Source organism: Tursiops truncatus, chromosome 19, assembly GCF_011762595.2.
Source record: "Tursiops truncatus isolate mTurTru1 chromosome 19, mTurTru1.mat.Y, whole genome shotgun sequence".
Lineage (NCBI taxonomy): Eukaryota > Metazoa > Chordata > Mammalia > Artiodactyla > Delphinidae > Tursiops > Tursiops truncatus.
Genome location: NC_047052.1, coordinates 15,146,054 through 15,166,692, shown reverse-complemented (window position 1 = coordinate 15,166,692; position 20,639 = coordinate 15,146,054). Strand labels below are relative to the sequence as shown.

The 20,639-nt window shown below is 35.5% G+C and overlaps 1 protein-coding gene across 1 annotated transcript in view; it reads left to right on the top strand.

Moving 5' to 3' along the window:
• The window catches only part of LOC109550055 (uncharacterized), a 361,699-nt gene that overhangs the window by 178,457 nt on the left and 162,603 nt on the right, over window positions 1-20,639 (top strand). The window contains exons 5-8 of the mRNA XM_073796783.1: window positions 15,313-15,380; window positions 16,509-16,639; window positions 17,068-17,587; window positions 18,620-18,917. Of these exons, the coding sequence (XP_073652884.1) occupies window positions 15,313-15,380; window positions 16,509-16,630 (190 nt within the window). The 3' untranslated portion in view covers window positions 16,631-16,639; window positions 17,068-17,587; window positions 18,620-18,917. The remainder of the gene's footprint in view (window positions 1-15,312; window positions 15,381-16,508; window positions 16,640-17,067; window positions 17,588-18,619; window positions 18,918-20,639) is intronic.

Below are 20,639 nucleotides of genomic sequence, written 5' to 3'. Positions count from 1 at the left end.
ATATATAAAGTTTTATCCTCTTAAAGCTTTTTTCTCTTTTCCCAAAACCATTGTCCAAACTGGATTGAAATATAATTTTATGAGAGAAAGAACTCACAATTTCTAACTGGAGGAATGATTTTATGGACAGAAAGAGTTCATAATTCTAATTTTAAGAAGGGATTGGAATATAGATATAGAAAAACAAACTAGTGGTTACCAGTGGGAAGAGGAAAGAGAGGAGGGGCAAGATAGGGGTAGGGGACTAAGAGGTACAAACTACTGTGTATAAAATAAATAAGCTACAAGGGTGTATTGTACACCACAGGGAATATAGCCAATATAAACTATAACTGTAAATGTAATCTTAAAAAATTTTGTACACCTGAAATATATGATATTGTAAATCAACTACTTCAATTTAAAAAAAGTGATTGGGAAAAGAAGATGATGCTATGGAAAGAATACTGATCTAGGAGATAGGAGGCCAAAGTTTTAATCCTGATTCTGTTATTAACTAGCTGTGTGAAATTGGATGGATCACTTAACCATTTTACAACTCTGTTACCTCCTCTCTAAGGGGATTAGGTTAGGTGATCTGATGTCTCGTATATAATTCTGTAACGAAAGGAGGAATATCTTTCTTTGAAATTCTATAGCCTTATCTACCTAACAAGAAGAGTCAGAAGAAAATGAGGTGAGTTATGTGGGTATCTAGGTCTAACATCTATTAATTTGGAACTGAATATCCATAAAGCCGTTGCCCAGGAGTTCTGTGTGCTTTGCAGTCCTTTCCCCTATATTGGTGAAAAGATCAAAGCAGAAGTATACATTTTGTTCGCTCAAGGCCTTTAGCATACACAACAGCTTGAGTTGGTGTGACACTGCTGGCTACTGTGTCCTATTTTGCTAGTCTGAAATTCATAGCTAACTTAGGGATTTTATAAAGCATTTTCACTCTCCATTCTTTATCAATCACTGACAGACTCATTGTTTTATAATGTACTTCTCAGCAAGCTGTTTGCGACTCATCGCCTGCCTTGCTGTATAGTCTATAAATATTTAATTCTTTAATAAACTGCTTATATGTAATATAAAATGACTGATGCTATTCTCTCTTCCTTCTTTTAATAGTGCTGCTATTTGCAAAACAATTCTTTTTTTTTTCCTAAATAGCAATATGTTTCATAAATGTTTGACTTCCCTTTTTCTAAGTAGCAATTTATTCTGGGAGGTTGGTGGAATGACAGGCAGGAAAACAGCCCCTTGCTCCTGGGAACACAATATAACTCTTCCCTCACCCTTACCCCTACCAAGCTGCATACTGATGAGGTAAAGAGGGTGGACTTTGGAACTGTGACAGAGAGCAATCACCTGTCTCTCTACAGACCCAGTGTGCAAAACAGCCTTTAAATCTGTAGACTAAATATATACTTACAGTGAGCAAATATGGTTCCCTCTCTGCTCTGACATCTTTGTCTAAGGGAATCATAAAAGATAGTCAGTGATAGTATACCAGCACCTTAGTGTTCTCATCTTCTTTGTAACTGTGTACTTTATTTTTGTGTGTTGGCTTGATTTGCTTTCTGTGCCATGAAATGATTTTCAACATTTAATGACTCATTTTTAAAAATCAGATAAGGCAGACATTTATTGGGGGTTTATTGTGTGCACTGCACAGCTGTTAACATGTTTTCAAGCAAGCTCCTATTATTTTTCTATAATATTTCAATATAATTTATGAACTCTTAAAAATCAGGAACTGCCTTGGGGGCAGGCAGGGAGGATGAATTGGGGAATGCCAGAACAAATGTTTCTTCAGTGCTTACCACTAATCAGGTACATGTATTATCCCATGGCACTAACTCAGTTCTGCATTTCTTTAATACACTGCCTTTCACTTAGAATACATTCTAAATGTTCTACTAGAACCCAGTATATTTGATTTGGAAAAAGCATGAGGAGTATAGGGGTAGAACATTTGTTTACAAGTTTTAAAAACTTGATTTATATGCTACTTCTACCATGTATTAGCTATTACTTTAGATTTATCATCTAGCCTTTCTTATCTGTAATAAGAGAATAATAAAAATTATATAGTTTATATAAACACGTATATAATGGGCCATCAAATAATTGTTAATTCTCTAATTGTTCCACTCTAAAGAAGAACATCAAGACAAAATCAAAATGAGTGAATGTTGTTAATGCAAAGATGGTATAAATTTTATGTAAACAGGAAACGTAATTTCAGTTGTTTATATAATAATAGTGATGGGTTACTTTAAGCAATAAACACTTTTAACTGAGGCTCCTTGTGTAACTGACAGCACACATTTGTGAAGAGACTTACAGGGTCTTTTTACTCTGGAGCAGAGAGGATTTTTAATGCAAAATTGTGTGGGTCAAGTTTTTATCCTTGTTCTTGTAATACCTATGATCAATCTAAGTGAGCTAATTTGCTTATACAAGTGAAATTATTCCAGCTTCATGTTGCCTGTACCCCACTCCATTTTATATGATACTTTCCCTTATTTCATAGATACCATTCCATTTTCTTATTTCATTAGACATTCACAGCACAAATGTGCTTCCATTTTATTTTTCCTAAAACAGAATTGCCTGTGATGCTCTCCATGTAACTTTCTACCCTATTTAAGCATCATAAATTTGAACCTGCCTAGGTGAAATCTTAGATTCCCTAATGAGTTCCATTTCCCCTGGTTGTACTGTCTAATTTGCTTCTGAAACAGACTTTAACTTCTACCTTTCTTCCTAACTTGATCTATCATATTTGACCAGTCATTGTCTCATATCTAATTATTTCCTTTGCATATTAAGGTGTATTGAAATGTTATGAAGGTCAATGAGAAAGAATAGATCATTTTAATCATAATAATTATATTATTATTGTTATTATTGAGTTCCTACTATACACTAAGTATTTTGCTTTAGGATATGTAAACTTTTTCCCTTCATCTTACTCTATGAGGTCAGAATTTCCAATTCACAGATGAGGAAAACTAAACATATGCAGGTTAAGTAGCTTACTTAAGGTTACATAGCTAGTAAGTAAATCAAACTAGGATTCCAACATAGGTGTTATTGACTCCAAAGCCTGTGCTTTGCCTTAATTGCCTTTTGAGAAGCTGAGCAAAAAAAAAAAGGTGCTGTTTTTGTACTATAAAAATGATAGGCGTTATTTCTTTTTCTGTTTTAAAAGTACCACTATTCATTGAAAAATAAATAGCATCAGTTCATGTTCTTATGGTGCCTTTCTTTTAAAAGCAGCAGTATATGTGAAAGTGCTTTGTACATTGTAAAGTCCTAGATAAATGTAAGGTATAATTGTAATAATAGTAATGAATTCAAAGTACTATTATAACCTTGTCAATAGTTATGGCATTTTTATCCCAAATATAGGTATATCATGCTCTGTGTAAAAAAAAAAGGTTTTCTGAAAAGTTATAAGTAATTTAAATTTTTAAAAAAGATAATACCATTTTAAATATATAAAAGAGCTTATGATTTCTGGATAGAGCCTATAGCAAAGTCAAGAATTAGTTTGTAATGTGACTAAATCCCTAATTATCTGTTTTGAATCTTAAATTTTTTAGTATTAAAGTCTTTAAAGGAGGGTACTCTTAAATAATGTTGACTGACACCTACAATCTCTTGAAATAATTGCCAAAAAGACATCATGAGAAGGCTACTAACTTTTTTTTAAAGATTTTTTGATACAGACCATTTTTAAAGTCTTTATTGAATTTGTTACAATATTGCTTCTGTTCTGTTCTTTTGGTTTTTTGGCCCTGAGGCATGTGGGATCTTAGCTCCCCAACCAGGGATTGAACCTTCGCCCCCTGCATTGGAAGGCAAAGTCTTAACCACTGGACCGCCAGGGAAATCCTGGCTGCTAACTTATTTTTGAGGTCAGGAACCATTGTAAGAGCTATACATTACGGAATCCCTAGGTTTCTGTTAATCCAAAGCCTGAACTATTATCCCTACACATTAATGTCCACTAAAATATGGAAAACCAGACATATTTCATTAGAAAAAAATTTAGGTACCCACCTATAAATCAGCTCATATATTTTATGTATGCAGTGAACACATTACTGTGCAATACTCAGATTTGAAAAATATTATGAGAGGTCATATGATATTTCTGTATTACCTATCATTCATTTTCAGACAACATAACATCAGATTCTCTCTATTAAAATAGTATTATTCTATTTTTTTTCTAAAAACCCAATATAAACTTAAATCTTCTCTGGTAATTCTATAAAGATGTATAGGACATCTTTCACTTAATAAAACTAAATTCCTTATACCTCACTCACTATGTTTATTAACCTTCTGATTATTTCTCTTTCACACAAAGTTATGAAATACATATATTATGTATGAATGTATCTGCACACATAAAGAAGCATATACGAGCATTATAATAATGAGTTAAAAGTCATGTTCTTAATCCCTAAGTTGGCCAATTGGTTGCAGTATCTTCCATGATCATAAACTGCATTCCTGACTCTAGATATAGCACTCGTTATTGACTATTATGTCAACAGGGGGTGGAATTTGAGTGAAAACATGGTAGAAAGCATCTGGATAAGCTTAAAAATAGGAATCAGAAGTAAGTGCTTAGGGTGGATATTCTACAATTTGCGAGGCCAAATGAAGAATATATATAGCAATCCTGATTTAGATGCTAAAAAATATAAACTCATGATATAATGATCATATGGAGTCAACTATTCAAATCCATTTTCAAAGTCTCATGCCACTAAAAGTAAAATTTCTGATAGATTCATGGTTGGCCTTGCTAGTAATTTGCATCCTCAGTAGTTGGAAGAAATGATAGGAAAACTAATTATATGAGCCTAAATTTGCTCAACAAGTGAGAACTTCTCAGAGAGGTAGAAAAAAAAATTAGCACCCTGGAAGAAAGTAGTCATTTAATATTAGAGCTTAAAAGAGCCAGGAATGGTGAATATTGAACATAATCAGACATATACCCTATAGCTACCTGTCCAATAAGTTAGTCCATTAAATTAAAATTAGTTAAAATTTAATAAAATTAAAGATCAGTTTCTCAGTTGTACTAGCTAGCAGCTACCCTTTTGGACATAATATTTCCATTATTGCCAAAGTTCTTTCAAACAGTGTTATCCTAGACATCAGAAAGGCAGATTTTTAAATATTTACATTAAGGATAAATATAATTTTATGAGCATCATCTCTAAAAAGTTAGCTCAAGAAAAATAAGGAGGCCCTCCAAAATAACATTAAAATTGCACCTAACACATAACACATTGTTTTGTAATTGGTTTATTGCTTGTATTGCAATAAGGCAGGAGTGTGTGTCTCTTTCACTGTATCTGCCACATAGTAAGTGTATTGGTAGGAACTTCAGCTAGTAGATAAAATAAAGAAATTCTCAGGCAAAAAAGGAGGGGGGATAAGTAAAGAGCAGTGTGATTTCACAGGGATCTGTTTGATTAAATTTAGATAATTGATTGTGTATAAAAGATATAAGGAGGAACATATAAAGGAGATAATTTGAGACTTGCTTCTAGGGGAAAGTAAAAGAGAGAGACTTGCTGCAGGATTTTAATCTTCTGTTAAGAAATTACTAAAAGAGAGAGTAAGAGGAATAGATGGAGAGAGAGAGAGAATTATTCTCTAAATTCTTTTACTCTACCTTCTCTGTCAATAAAAAGATTTTCAGACAAGGAAGAAGAAAATAAATCTGTTATTGAGGGGTGTATCCCAAGATCAGGTAAAAAGATTAAAAGAGAGCACTAATTGTTGGAATTCAAGTCTCATATCCCAGATATATTACTTTAAGAGGTGCTATGAGAATTTGCAGTTGAGCTTGAAGAACTACAGATGTTTTTGAGAAAATATACATATTGGGAGATGTGCTCGAAGCCTGAATAAGAGGGGAAATTTTCCCAATTTTCTAGAAATGTTTTGTTGATTTTAAAATCAGTTATTTAAAAATTATTTTTGTAAACACTTGGGAAAGGGAATTTTGATCACTAGGAATAAATACAGGTTTACAAAGAACAAATGTCTTCACTTCCTTTTTTGATGGAATTATTTCAGAGAGCTTCTGTAGTCACAGTTTAGCTCAGACTTTCAATTTTCCTTGCTTAGATAAGAGGCTAAGAAGCAGAGCAGAAAGCTGATGAAAGCCAAATGGAGCTTTCAGCATTCTTACAGTGATGGGAAGACAAAAATTGGAGTTCAGGAGGAAATGGGACCTGGGAGATAAAGTGAGCTAGATGTAATCAGAGCCTTACAAAGACTATGTCTAGCTTTAAATTAACTTACTCTTTTATTAGATTGGGGTGATTTGTACTTTTTCTGTCCTACTGCTTCCCAGATGATAGGGTACATTTTATTCAGAGAAAGCTATGACCATTTGAAGCCTTTAAAATTTTCACACACAATATCTGGCACCCATTCTATACTTTCCAGGAATATCAAGAAACAGGACCGAAGGGAGAAAAAAAAGTGTACAGTAGAAACAGACACAGAGTAAACCAGATATTGGAGGTATCAGAAATAACTCCTAAACTCCAAACTGATAATATTTTGAAGAACAAAAAAACTGCAACTCACAAAAAAAATCAAATGAATATTCTAGAACTGAAAATGCAATAACTGAAATTAAGGCATCTATAAATACATTTAACAGCACAGGTTGGAAACAGATGAAGAGAGGATTATTATATGATAGATCAGTAAAAAATATTCAAGCCAAAGCAGGAAGAGCTAAAAGGGTGGAAAATGAACAGCATAAAATACATATGAGATATGGTGAAAATATCTAACATATGTGTAATTGGAACCCTACAAGGAAAAGAGAGATTGTAATAAAAATAATATTCCAACTGATAATAATTTCCAAAAGGGTGGAAAGATATCAAGCCACAGATACCTCAAGCAGGATAAATACAAAGAAAAGCACACCTAGGCACATCAATAGGACTGCTGAAAATGAAAACTGAGGAGAAGAATCTTAAAAGAAGGTAAAGAAAGACGTTATTTTATAGAAGCAATAGTAAGACTAACAGCTGATTTCTCGACAGAAATTATGGAGACCAAAAGCCAATGGAATGACAGCTTTAATATGCTGAAAGGAAATAATTGCCAATCTGGAATTCAATACTCAGTGAAAATATAATTCAAAACAAGATGAAACAACTTTATAGACAAACAAAAACGGAGAGAACTTAGCATCAGCACACCTCACCTAAAAAAACAAACAAACAACAACAACAAAAAAAAAGGAAGGGAATTCTTTAGAAAGAAGAAAAGCAACCCCAGAAAAAAACATGGAAATAGAGGAAAAAACAAAGATCAATGCACAAGGTACATATGTTAGTAAGTCAGAATGAATCTTAACTATACATTAAAAAGAAAAAAAGAAAACATCTTGTGAGGTTTAAAATATATAAACAATAAAATGCATGTTAACAATAACATGAAGGGTGGTAGAGGGTCAACAAAATGAATCTAATCTAAGGTTCTAGTATCATCTGGGAAGTGGTAAAAGTACTAATTTGTAATTAATAGATTATAGTAAGTCAGAGGTGCATGTTGTCATATTTAGGGTAACACTTAATAGTAAAATAATGTATTATTAACAAGCTAATAGAGAAGAAAGTGGAATAACAAAAATACTTGATTAATCTCAAAGAATGCAAAAAAAAAGGAATGAAACAATATAAATCAGGTAAAATAGGAAACAATAAAGTAATATGTATATAATTTTAAATGTATAAGTAACTGCTTTAAATATCAGTTGACTCAGTTCTCCAGTTAAAAGTCAAAATTGTAAGAGTGGATAAAAGATAAAGTCTAACTAAAAACAGGTAAAGTTGAAATAACAAGATAAAAAATAACCCACCTATACCAAAATATGACTAGAACAACTGTAATAACATTAAACAAAATAGATTTTAAGGCAAGAGATAAAGATGTATATGGAATAATTTTTAAAGAGTCAATCCAACACAATATAATTTCTTAATTTGTGTCCACTTAATAACATAGCCACAAAATATATAAAGCAAAAATTGACAAAACTAAAAAATATGTACACAAATTCACATCATGGTGTAAGACTTTAACACACTTTTAACACACCTCGCTTGTGGTAACAAATAAAACAAGTATACAAGCAGACAAAAAAATTAGTAAGAATATAGATGAACTCAACAACATAATTATCCAACATAACTTAGTTATACATAGAACACTGCACCTAACAATCTCAGGATTCATTCTTTTCAAGTGGACATTTACCAAAATTGACCATAATATCCCTTTGGACTGTGTATTTTTATTTTATTTATACTTCTGCAGCTCAGAGAAGTGCTGTGTTGTTGCTTCAGGGCAACACATAAGAGCCTAGTTCTCGTGCCTCAGTGCACTCACCACAGTCTCCCTTGGAACCTGAGGAACCAGCATGCAGCGAAGGCAGACAAAGCCATGAGAAGGTGCTTTCCCCGTGGGGAAGAAAAAGACATTTCAGACACCTTGAGAAGGAAAAAGACAACTGTCTTTTCTGTGCCTGGCCACCCTGGGGATTTAGTGCTACAGCAATCATGTACATCAAATAGGAACTATCTGGTAGGTTGTCTGAGAAGGGATCTCAACAATTTTCTAAACATATGATGAGAATCAGGGACCCAAATAAATGGTATTAAGTCAAAAAAAAATTGACCATAATACAACTCTCAAAAATAGTCAGATTTAAATCATTCAGAGTAGACTGACCACAGAGATCTGGAAAGCACTGACAAGAAACTAAAAATCAATAACACTAAGATAACTAAAAGTTTCGTGAATCCCCAAAGGTGTGGAACTTAAGCCATATACTTCTAAAAAACTATGTTGCAAAGAGGAAATTAGAAAATATTTTGAATCAAATAATAATGAATATATGACATATGAAAAGCTAGGGGTTATATCTAAAGCTATGCTTAGAGGAAAATGTATAGCCTTTAAAGGAATGTTTAAAAAGAAAAAGAGGTTAAAAGTCAGTGATACAAATACCTTATCAAGAAATTAGAAATAGAATAGAAAAGGAAACCCAAAGAAAATAGAAGGAAGAAAATAATAAGGACAGAAATGAACTAGATAGAAATTAGCTGTATAATAGAGGAAATCAACAGCAGCAGAATATTCATTTTTCTCAAGTGCACACAGCATTTCAAAGAAATAGACCGTATGTTGGGCCATAAAACAAATCTTGAATTGAAATTACACAGAATATATTCTCTGAATACAGTGGTATTAAATTAGGAATTCATAGTAATAAGATACCCAGAAAAATAACTGAATGTTTGGAAATTAAACAACACACTTCTAAACAATACATGTCCAAGAAGACATCACAAATCACAAATAAATGATAATGAATACCCATCCTATGAAAGTATATGGGATACAACTAAAGCAGTCCTTAGAGGGAGATGTATAGATCTACACATCTATTTTAGAAAAGAAAAGTGTAAAATTAATTATCTAAGATTCGACCTTGTGAACCTAGAAAAAGAGAAGCAAATCAAACCCAAAGTAAGTAAAAGAAAGGAAATTATAAAATTAAGAGTAGAAATCAAAAGAAGATCAACATATAGAATTTGATTCTTCAAAAGTTTAATAAAATTGATTTTTAAAAGAACGATCAAGAAAAAAGAAAACACAAATCACTAATATCACAAATGAAAGAGGGGACATTACTAAAGTTTTGAGAGACAAAAAGTAGAATAATAAGATATTGAACAACTTGTTCTAATCAATCCGATAACTAAGATGAAATGGACAAATTCCTTGAAAAACACAGCCTACTAAAATGGACACAAGAAATTAAAAATTTGAATACTCCTAGATCATTTTCTTAAATATTGAATTTATAATTGAAAAACTGCCCACAGTTTTTAGACCTATAGCTTCACTGGTGTATTCTATCCAATGTTTAAGGACAAAACAATGACAATCTTACACAAACTTCTTCAGAGTATAGAGGCAGGGGACACTCTCCAACTCAGTCCTTAAAGCCACGAAGACCCTGATAATAATACCTAAGTCATTTCAAGAAAAGAGAATTATAGAACACTCTCTCTCGTGAACATGAGTTCAAAAACCCTTAACAAGATATTAATGGGTAAAATGTTGCAATGTATAAAAAGATAAATACATCATGAGCAAGTGGGGTTTTCACGGATTGCAAGGTTGGTTTAACACAATGAAGATCGGTCATTGTAATTCACCATGACAACAACTTTGAACTATTACTTATTTCAATAGAGGCAGAAAAGGCATTTGACAAAATTTAACAACCATTTAAAAAAAAATTCTTAGCAACTGAGAATAGAAGGATCCCTCTTCCACTTGATAAAGGGCATCTTTCTTAATGATGAAAGACTGAATTCCTTCTCTCCTAAATTCAGGAACAAGGCAATGATGTCTCCTAAGATTGGAAGCAAGGCAAGAATGTTCACTTTCACCACTCACCACTTCTATTCAACATTGTTCTAGATGTCCTTACCAAGTTAAAGACAAAAATTAGTGGACATGGTTACTGGAAATGAAGACTTAAGCTATCTATTTACAGATTAGTTCATTGCATTTGCAGAAAATTATAAGGATTCCTTGTAAAAGCTACCATTTGTGTAAAAAAATGGGAGGGAAAACATATCTGAGTATAATATATCAATATCTGGAAGGATAAACGAGAAACCAGTAACTGATTACCAATTTGGGGGTGAGGTTAGAAAATCATGGCCAGAAGAGGAGCAGGAAGGAGACGTTTTGCTTTCTACATTAAATTATCAATTCTGAAAAATAGTTAACGTATTACCTATTCAGAAATACCTTTTTTAAAAAAAGACTGAGGGACTTCCCTGGTGGCGCAGTGGTTAAGAATCCACCTGCCAATGCAGGGGACACAGGTTCAAGCCCTGGTCCGGGAATATCCCACATGCCGTGGAGCAACTAATCCCGTGTGCCACAACTACACTCTAGAGCCCACGAGCCACACTAGCCTGCATGCCACAATGACCGAAGCTGGCGTGCCTAGAGCCTGTGCTCCGCAACAAGAGAAGCCACTGCAATGAGAAGCCCACTCATCGCAACGAAGAGTAGCCCCCGCTCGCCGCGACTAGAGAAAGCCCGCACGCAGCAATGAACACCCAATGCGGCCAAAAATAAAATTAATTAATTAAAAAATATATATGCTGGGCTTCCCTCGTGGCTCAGTGGTTGAGAGTCCACCTGCCGATGCAGGGGACAGGGGTTTGTGCCCCGGTCCAGGAAGATCCCACATGCCACGGAGCGGCTTGGGCCAGTGAGCCATGGCCGCTGGGCCTGCGCGTCTGCAGCCTGTGCTCCGCAACGGGAGAGGCCACAACAGTGAGAGGCCCGCATACCGCAAAAAATATATAATAAATAAAAAAATATATGCTAAAAAATAATTTTAAATAAAAAAGACTGAAAGTTGGCATTGCCCTATCAATTTGGTAACTAATGAGCACCTCTCAGTTCTACAGCTCTCCTCTTAGTTCCCATAGCCCTCCACCGCAAACAGGATAGGACTCTCTTATTAGACTTAGATATTATGCAACATGATCATCATTTCAGAATTACACGTACATTTTTAAAGGAACACTTTCATGGGTATATCATGAACTGCATTAATATGAGCTGTAGTTTGACTTTTGATTATTTATAATTTGTAATCTATCTACCATAGATACCTATTTAATGCTTTCTCACTAAATCTTTTACCTGCATTGCTATTTAGTAGTAGCAGTAAAGACTGAATTTCATTTCCTTTACCTTATTTCTCTCTAATACTAACCAATACACTGAAATAATAATAATATAGCAACAATAAAATGTAACATTATTAGTGCTTATTATATGGAAATACTGTGCTAAATTCTTTACATGCATTGTTTCAAAATTTAATACCCATAATTCTGTCAACAGAGATAGAAAAGATAAGAAGTTACAGGCCTGATTCAGATTAAATAGCCATTCTCCACATTAATTCATTGTACTCTGTAGTTTGGTACACTGTACCAGTTAAGAAGCATGTAACAATTGAGGGTGTGTTATAAAGGACACTCATAAATGGAAGTTTGGGCGAAGAGCAACAGAATTTAGAACATGCTTACATGCTCATATATAAACAGAGGACAGTTTCAAGTCAACATTATGCCATCAAATAGAAATCTGTGCTGGTATACAAACCAGAGCGAAACTGTCTCTGTCTCTAGGTAATTTAAACAGAGGTATAAAATTGTTTTAACCTGAATTATTAAAGTAATTTGAACTATGTCCACCTGACTAAGGGAAGTAATGAAATCTCTTTTTTTCTGACTGCTGCTTCTTGCTTTGTTTTTCTTTATGAATTCTTTGAGGCCATTAGTAATATTCCAAATATTATATCAGTTCTGAATCCACCCAATAGGTTCATTCACTATTTGTTCATCTCTATTCATCATAAACATGCATTAATCCACACTGGTAATTTTCACATCCTGAAAATGTTAGAAAACCACAGTAATCTTTACTCTGAGAATTAACCAGCACCAACATTATCAGGCCTGCTTAAGCACCCAGATGATTCCACCTGCTCTTTAGCAACATATACTATGATAGCACCAAGAATTCCCTCTGTCACAAATACCTGGACCAGGAGGCACTCTACTGCATCCCCAAATTAGGAGTAGCTGTGCTTTTGGCTTCCGAGCTGTAGACAGCTGCGGGGGGCAGGCACCAAGTTGCCGCTGCTTTCCTCAGCCTCAGACCTAGAAGGGCCTGTCTCGGTGCTCATCTTGGCAAACCCTGATAGCTCCCTGTAATGGGAGCCCCATCTGAGACCAATGAAGAAGCAAAGATGGTTTCTGAAAACCTCCTGTACTACGAAATATTATGCTGTGGCTCTGAATATACTCCTCTTCGTATATTCTCTCTTCTCCCCTCCCTTCCATATCCATGCCCTTATTTAATTCCGGTTTCCATTAAAATACTATTTGGGTAGCAAATTTCACAGATTGGATCCATCTCGATTCTGCCATGCAAAGAAAACACATCTGTCTTACTCTTCATTTAAAATAAGGAAAAAATTGAAATAGCAAAATGCTGTAGTCGCTCTGAGCTATCTCCTAATGAACCAGTTTGTCCCATGAGCTGTAGTGAGGAGCTTCTTCTCCACGGTTGGAACTCTTTATGCATATTAATATTATGCATGTTTTCCATGTAACTCCTTCTGACTTGCTCTCACCCCATCCTTTGAATTGATTTAAATAAAAATAATTTATGTGGACATTCCTTCAGTCAGGATTTTCTTTCCCCTTCTTAAAGACATCCATAATATTTCATTGATGCTTTGCATCCAAACCGAGTAGTTATGCTTTTGCATATCATTAGAGCTTTATAAAGAACAACAGCGACATCTGCATGTGCTGCAGCGCCAAGGAGATAGGAAAAATACCGAAAACAAACTCCGTATTGGCTTGGAGGCTGTCTGGCTCTCTGCCTCCCCAGCAGCCCCTGCCACCACCATGGATAGGAGTAATTGTACAGTGTAATCACATCATGCCTCATCTGAATATTCATAGCAGAGACAAAGCTTTAGAGGATAAGGGAGGAGCGGGGATAATTTGAATATAAAACAGCATCTCATTTCCAAATCAACTTGTGCCAGTTAGACTGTGCACCAGAATTCAATATTAAGCAACATCGTTTTACAGTTTGGAAATTGTAAGGGAAAAAGATGGAGGAGAGAAGACACTCAATAAAGAAGAGGTGACATTATATTCTCATCTTGACTGAGGAAAAACAAAACAAAGCAACAATAACAACAGCGACAGAATAAAAATACTTAAAGTGTTATTTGAAGAGTCACTAACAGTGGCTAACCAGCTGCTACTTTTCCAGGAATGAAATAGCCTATTGAGGGAGCTTTAAAAGCTCCCAATTAATATGTTGTGCATGTATTGGATCTACAAAGAACTCACTGTATTCCTTCTCTCCCCACAAATCCCCCCAATACACACATATTCCCTAACCACCACCTTTCTTTCCTGTCGGGTGCAGGGGAAAAAATCAAAGCTACAGAATAATTGACTAATCACTTTAAAAGTGACAACATCCCTCTTCAAAAAGAAAGGACAAAAAACAAACACGCACAAAAGGTGACTGTTCATTAATGAAGGGATAAATTACCGATGGCTTCTTCATTCTGTTTAGTTCATTACCCCCCAAAAGAAACAAATATAATCCACATGTTAATATTGGAGTCTTCGTTTTCTTTGCTTTAATATGATGCTCTTTTTAATTTTTTTTAAGTGTTGGTATTTGTAGAAGCCTCTGCCACTGCATTCCCCAAAGAGCTACTAGTTTCAACCCACTGGAGTTTATATTCCTTTAATTGTCTAGTGCAGGAACATTTCTGCTGTTTTTAAAAATATACCACTCTGCAGGCATTAGAAGAATCCAAGGTTGTATCCAACTTCAAAGGTTTCCAAGTCATAATGATTTTAGCAAAAGTAGAAGACAGATCATGGAAAAAGTACCCCGTTTGAAGATAAGCATCATAGGGACCTTTTTTTCTTCCCTCTCTCCCCAACTTTGTACTTCTCCTGGCTCTGAATGCCACTCGCTAACACAGTTTAATGATATGCAAATGAAATATGCATAAAACCATTCTACTGTATGATGATTAAACACTGGAGACATTAGCAGCGGAGGCTTCACTCTTTGTAATAATCCTTCCCGACCATCCACTTTGATTGCGGAGTTATGGAAACCCATAGCAGTTGGCAGAGAGTGAAAGAGAGAGAAGGAAGGAAAGACGCAGGGACACATCACCCATCTCGGTGCTTCTCCCACTCCAGGAGAGGTTCCCCCCCTTTGTACTGCGTTCCTATTGCTGTCTTTTGTAATCCATCCATGCAGTCGCACCACAGCGATTAACGGAAAAAAACCTCTTTTCTCTTAATGTTTCAAAGCTCATTAGCCAAACGATTATTCCTCATTAACAGCGAAAGCTCTTTCATTAAAAGGAAGAATATGCCCAAAAAATGCCAGCACGGTTAATCCTGAGTCCCATTCTGGGCTGTAAATCCCATACTACTTGTATATTCCATGCGAAAGGGACACGCGCCAATCCACATTTTTTTAAAAAAAGAAAGAAAAAACAGTTTGTGTGTTTTGTAAAATCCACAAGAGCAGCAATTAATATTCCCATTGAATGACTTTATTTATTTATTTTTTGTCTCTCCCTTTTGTTTCCAGCACCTGCCCCTGGCTCAGCGCCCGGTGCCAACAGAACACCTTTCAGGATCCACAGCAACGCAGACAACGTAAGTACCAGTCGTTTCCAGAAACCCTTATTCAGAATTTTTTTAAAAACAACCACCTAAAACATAGAGAGAGACAAGCCTCTTTCCCCTTCTTCTCCCCTGCGTTATGCCACCAGGGTTTCCTAAGTAGCACCTTCCAAATCCCTCTGCCTTCAAGTTTGTGCATGTCTGTGTGGCATCCCTCCTCCTCCTTCACTCCCATAGTGGATCTTGTAAAAGGGCTTCAGATCGGCCCCATTCATCTCCCTGGTGATAGCAGTGAATGTAGATAAATCTCTGACTGCCTGCCTGCTGCTGGAGTATGATTTTTATTTTGCTTTCTGTGTATACCTGGATCAAAAAGTGGGATGTATGCACACACATACATGCACATACACACATTTCCTTCTCTCTTTCTCTGCCTTCCTCTCCTTTTTCTCACACATGCATACATCCCACATATGTGTGTATATGCATAAACATATACACCAATATACATACGCATACCTACAACACAAAAATATATACACATCTAAATGTTTAAATTGCCTGAAAATATGTGTATTTATATACACATACAACCTTACACACGTGTCTATATGCAATCGATAAGTGCCTATCCTTTAATTTATACCCATCTATATCTCCATTTGAATATTCCCTCTCTCCTCCCAGCAGAAGCTGCGTGCAATTGCAATCCAGGATTGTAGAAGCGGTATTCTTTCCTTATGATTTCTGTTTGTAGATCTCTCTGCTCCTTTTTCTGCCTTCTTCCAAGCTGTAGAATTGGCATCTTTCCCTGAGGTTTTCCGAATGGCAAGTGGCACCGGCTGTGGCATGCATTCATGCCGCTTCCTATGGCATTTCTCTTCCGATGTCTGCTTTTTCTCTTTGTTTGTTGTTGACTAGGCTGAATGGTGTTTTTTTAAAGTTAATTATAAACGAAGTTGAATAGCATACAAGCCAACAGCTTGCCCCCACCCAAAAAAAAAAAAAAAAAGCCCAACAGAAGTGCCTTCTGCTGCAACAGATGCCCAGATGATCACCCCTGGCATGGGCAAATGGGCACACAATTTTTGTGGTTGTTAATTTTTTTGTTTGTTGCTGTATTTGTTGTATGTTTTCCTTGTTTCTTTCTGATTTTTCAAGGAGTCCAGGATCCCGGCCTCTGCTTGGAACGGAACAGTGTCATGGCGGAGACGACGGCCTTTGTCTTGCTGGGTGTGAAAGCATTCGCTGTGCTGGCTCCAGTGCGGCAGAATCAAGTTTAAAGGAAAAAAGTGATTAAAGTCAGCTTTGTGCCTCTTTGGTGTGGAAGACCCCCAAACCCCAAGTAGCCGAGTCCCTGGATCCGAGGAAGGGCTCATAGTTGGAGCCAGCCTAGGCTGTAATCCTGGCACTTGCGCCTTCGGTTGCTGCTTGCTGTTCGCTCCTGGGGGTCTGGATAATCTCCCTTGGCTTTACCGCACTGTCTGGCCCGCGTACAGGGCCCCCGTAACATATACCCGCTGCTCCTATCACACGAAACTGTGGCGTTGCCCCTGAATGGATGGCACTGTGCCAACTCTTCTGCCATCCGCCCTTGCAGCTTTTTTCTTTCCTCCCTCCCTCCCCTTCTCCTCCTCCTCCTCCCGTCGACTTGACGTTAATTAACACATGGGTTAATTGGTTTTAAAAGCCGAAGAATTACAGTTAACTTTTCCCACAGGGTACAGACGCCAGCCGCTTGGCACACTCTGCTTTTCGCACTGGTGCAGGGGGGCCGGGAAAGCCCGCAGCAAAACTAGCAACTGCTGAGGAACGTTGCCTGCTTATTGGAGTAGAGCCGATAGAAGTCGACGTGGTGCTGCCTCATCCTTACAGTATATAGCCATTCTATATTTTGTTAAGTAATCAAAGCACAACTGTATCTTCTTCTCCATTCATCTTTCAAAACAGGAAAACCCTTCAGAAGTTCTTATGGGGGGAATAAACCCTCCCCCAGACCATTTATTTCATCCATAATATGCTTGTTTCCAATAATAAGCAAATACCTGGTGCTTTTTTTTTTTTCCAAGTCATAAGGAGGAAGGCTACCTCTTTCCTAAATATCACAGGCAAAGGAGAAGATTTTTTTTTTTTTAAGGAGAAAGTTCCATAAAGTTCCTTTCTCTCTATCAGTGTTTTGTTTTGTTGCTGTTCCTCATGACCCAGATTCGTTATTTATGGTGAAGAATTTCACTAAGAAAGTAGGTACATTGTAATTAAAAACGAAATTCATATGAAAACTGTTTGCTTTTTGTTTATAAGTGTGGATTTTTGTTTTCTGTCCCCTTCACCCCAGTCCCCTGTAGAAAATGAAAGCAACTGATACTGTAGTTGGGAAGGAGATATGCAAGGCTGGAAACTTGATGCTTTCACCTTTTCATGCTTTCATTTTATTTCATTTTGTCTTTTAAAAGCATGTGGCAAGTGAAGCGACAAAAGGAATCCATTATGCAAATCATGTCACTTTGCATAATGTCTCATGACTGGAAGATGCAGATGAGCTGTATAATTTATGAGTGCCAGTGTCTGTCTAAAAGTGTTGCACACAATTTACCAAGTGAGCCTGAGAGACATGGGGAAGGCAGCTCTTCCAACTCCATTGCCAGGAAAGCTCTATATATTTTCCTACAAGTGTTCCCTAGTAATATTAAATGCTATTTAAAAGAAATTAAGGTGCGAAATGTTTATGAAAGATGAAGACTTTCCTTTCACTCCCTTCACCCAAATTCTTTGCCTAAAAGTTTACAAGAAAGTATTAGACTCTAAAACATTAATTTTTAGATTCAATTTGGAAAAGAAAAGTTATTTGAGCCAAACATGCCATTTGTATATGGATTTTCCTTTCTACGGCAAGGAATGTCTTAGAGAAACAGACACTTTATCCATTTGTCTGGATCTGTGTAGGCAGAGAAATGGGATATCTCATTTTGGTTGGTTTTGTGTGTGCCCTGCTGTGTACAACATTTTATAAGTTATAGTCTCTTGGATGTATTAGATATGTAATATGGAAGACTGATACATTCATTATTCTTCTGATGACGTAATTCTGCTTTCATAGAAATCTTCAAAATAGAAATTCTATTCAATAAAAAGTACATTTTAGTTAAGTCAGCTTAGTTGGTCACTCCATGTCTCATTTTGGTAACTTTTTTGAAAAGATGATTCTGTACCTTTTGAGAAGTTATAACATCTTTGATAACCTGACTAATCTGGCCTTATATTTTTCGTTTCAGTCATAGCAAGGTGTGTGAAAGAGAGGTACCGTTTGCCATGAGAATGTATACCAGGAGGATCTAAACTTTGGGGAGCATGTCAGGAAAGGCTTCCTGAGGAAAGTGAATTCAAGATCACTTCTGAAAGTTGAAGAGAAGTTAGACGAAAAGAGAGAGAAAGTATTCTCCATGCAAAGAATATGTTCAGTAAATCCTGAGACAAGAAAAGATCATGGTTGCTTGGAAGAACTAAAATAAAACCAGTGTGGCTAGAGTATAGATTATGGGTCATTGGATCATACTGGAAACAGATCAGGAGGTAAGCATGTGAGTAAGAGGTAACTTATTCATTACTTGCGTCTATTTTCTGGTGCTTGGTCTCTTATGTCATTATTAATTGTATGTACATACACATCATTAAGTTCATACTGAGAACTACTTACCGTTATAATACTTTTTATAAAATAATTTTTAGATTTTTCAAAATCAACTTGTGCATTGAACCATGAGATTTCTGAATCCAACCTTATGTGACATATTTCTTCTTTTTGTGAAGTTTTATTTTCAAAAAGTTAATAACCATTTAAGAAAATAAAATAAGAACACTCCACCTAATAAGAGCAAAATACAATTTTTTTTCAAGTATACTTGGAACATTGGCAAACATAGACCACTTTCTGGTTCATTTAATACAAATTAAAATTATTAAAGTCAAGCAAAATATATTTTCTGACCACAAACAAACTAAACTAAAAATCAATAACAGAAAGACGTCTGGACAAACCCAAATTTTGGGAAATTAAACACATGAGTCACAGAGGCAGTCACAGGGAAATTAGGAAAATTTTGAATTGAATGACAATGAAAGCACATTACAGAATTTGTAAGCTGCAGCTAAAGAAGTACTTACAGAGAAATAAGCTTTAATGCCTTATTTTAGAAACCAAAAAAGTTTTGAACTGATAATCTAAGTGTCTTAAGGAAACAAATTAGGCCCAAAGCAAGAAGAAGGAAGGAAATAATAAAGATAAGAACATAAACCAATGAAATTGAGAAAAGTAGGGAAAATCAACATACCCAAAAGCTGGTTCTTCATGAAGAATACAAAAATTGATTAACATATAGCCAGACTGAATAAGAAAAAAAGTGTGAAGACACAGATTATCAAGACCTTCAATAGAAGAGGGGACATCACTACAGATCTGACAGATAGTAAATGGATAATAAGGGATAAATAAATTAAAACTTTGTAAATAAATTTGATAACCTAATTGAAATGGAAAAATTCCTTGAAAGACAGACTACCAGAATTCAAGAAGAAATAACCTGAATAGTTTTAGATCTATTAAAGATATTGAATTTGTAGCTAAAAATACTTTCCTATAAAGAAAACACAGCCCAGATGGTTTCACTGGCAAGTTCTTCCAACATTTAAAGAAGAAATAATGTCAGTCCTAAACAACCTCTTTTAGGAAATAGAAAAGGAAGGAACCCTTTCCAACTGATTTTATGAAGTCAGCATTACTCTGATGCCCAAACCAGACAAATACAATATAAGAGCCGAGAACTACAGACCAATAACTCTCATAAGCATAAGCACAAAAATCTTTAACAAAATGTTAGCAAATTGAGTTGAATAATATGCAAAAAGAATGCATGACCAAGTCAGGTTTATTCCAAAAATGAAAGGTTGGGTCAACATTCTAAAATCAGTTTGACTTACCATATCACCAGATTTGTTAAATCATGAATTTAATGGATGTAGAAAAAAGTGAGCCACAGTAATCAAAACAGTGTGATAGTGAGGTAAGGATGGACATAAAGATTAGTGGAGGAGAAGAGAAGGCCCAGAAATAGACACAACTTTTTGATAAAGGGTCAAAGATAATCCAGTGGAGAGACAATAGTCTTTTCAATACATGATGCTGTAACCAAATAAATAAATACCTTTACCCATGCTTTACTATAATATAAATGTTAATTTTAAATGGGTATTGAAACAAAATAAAAAATACTGTAAAAGTTCTTGAAGAAAGTATAA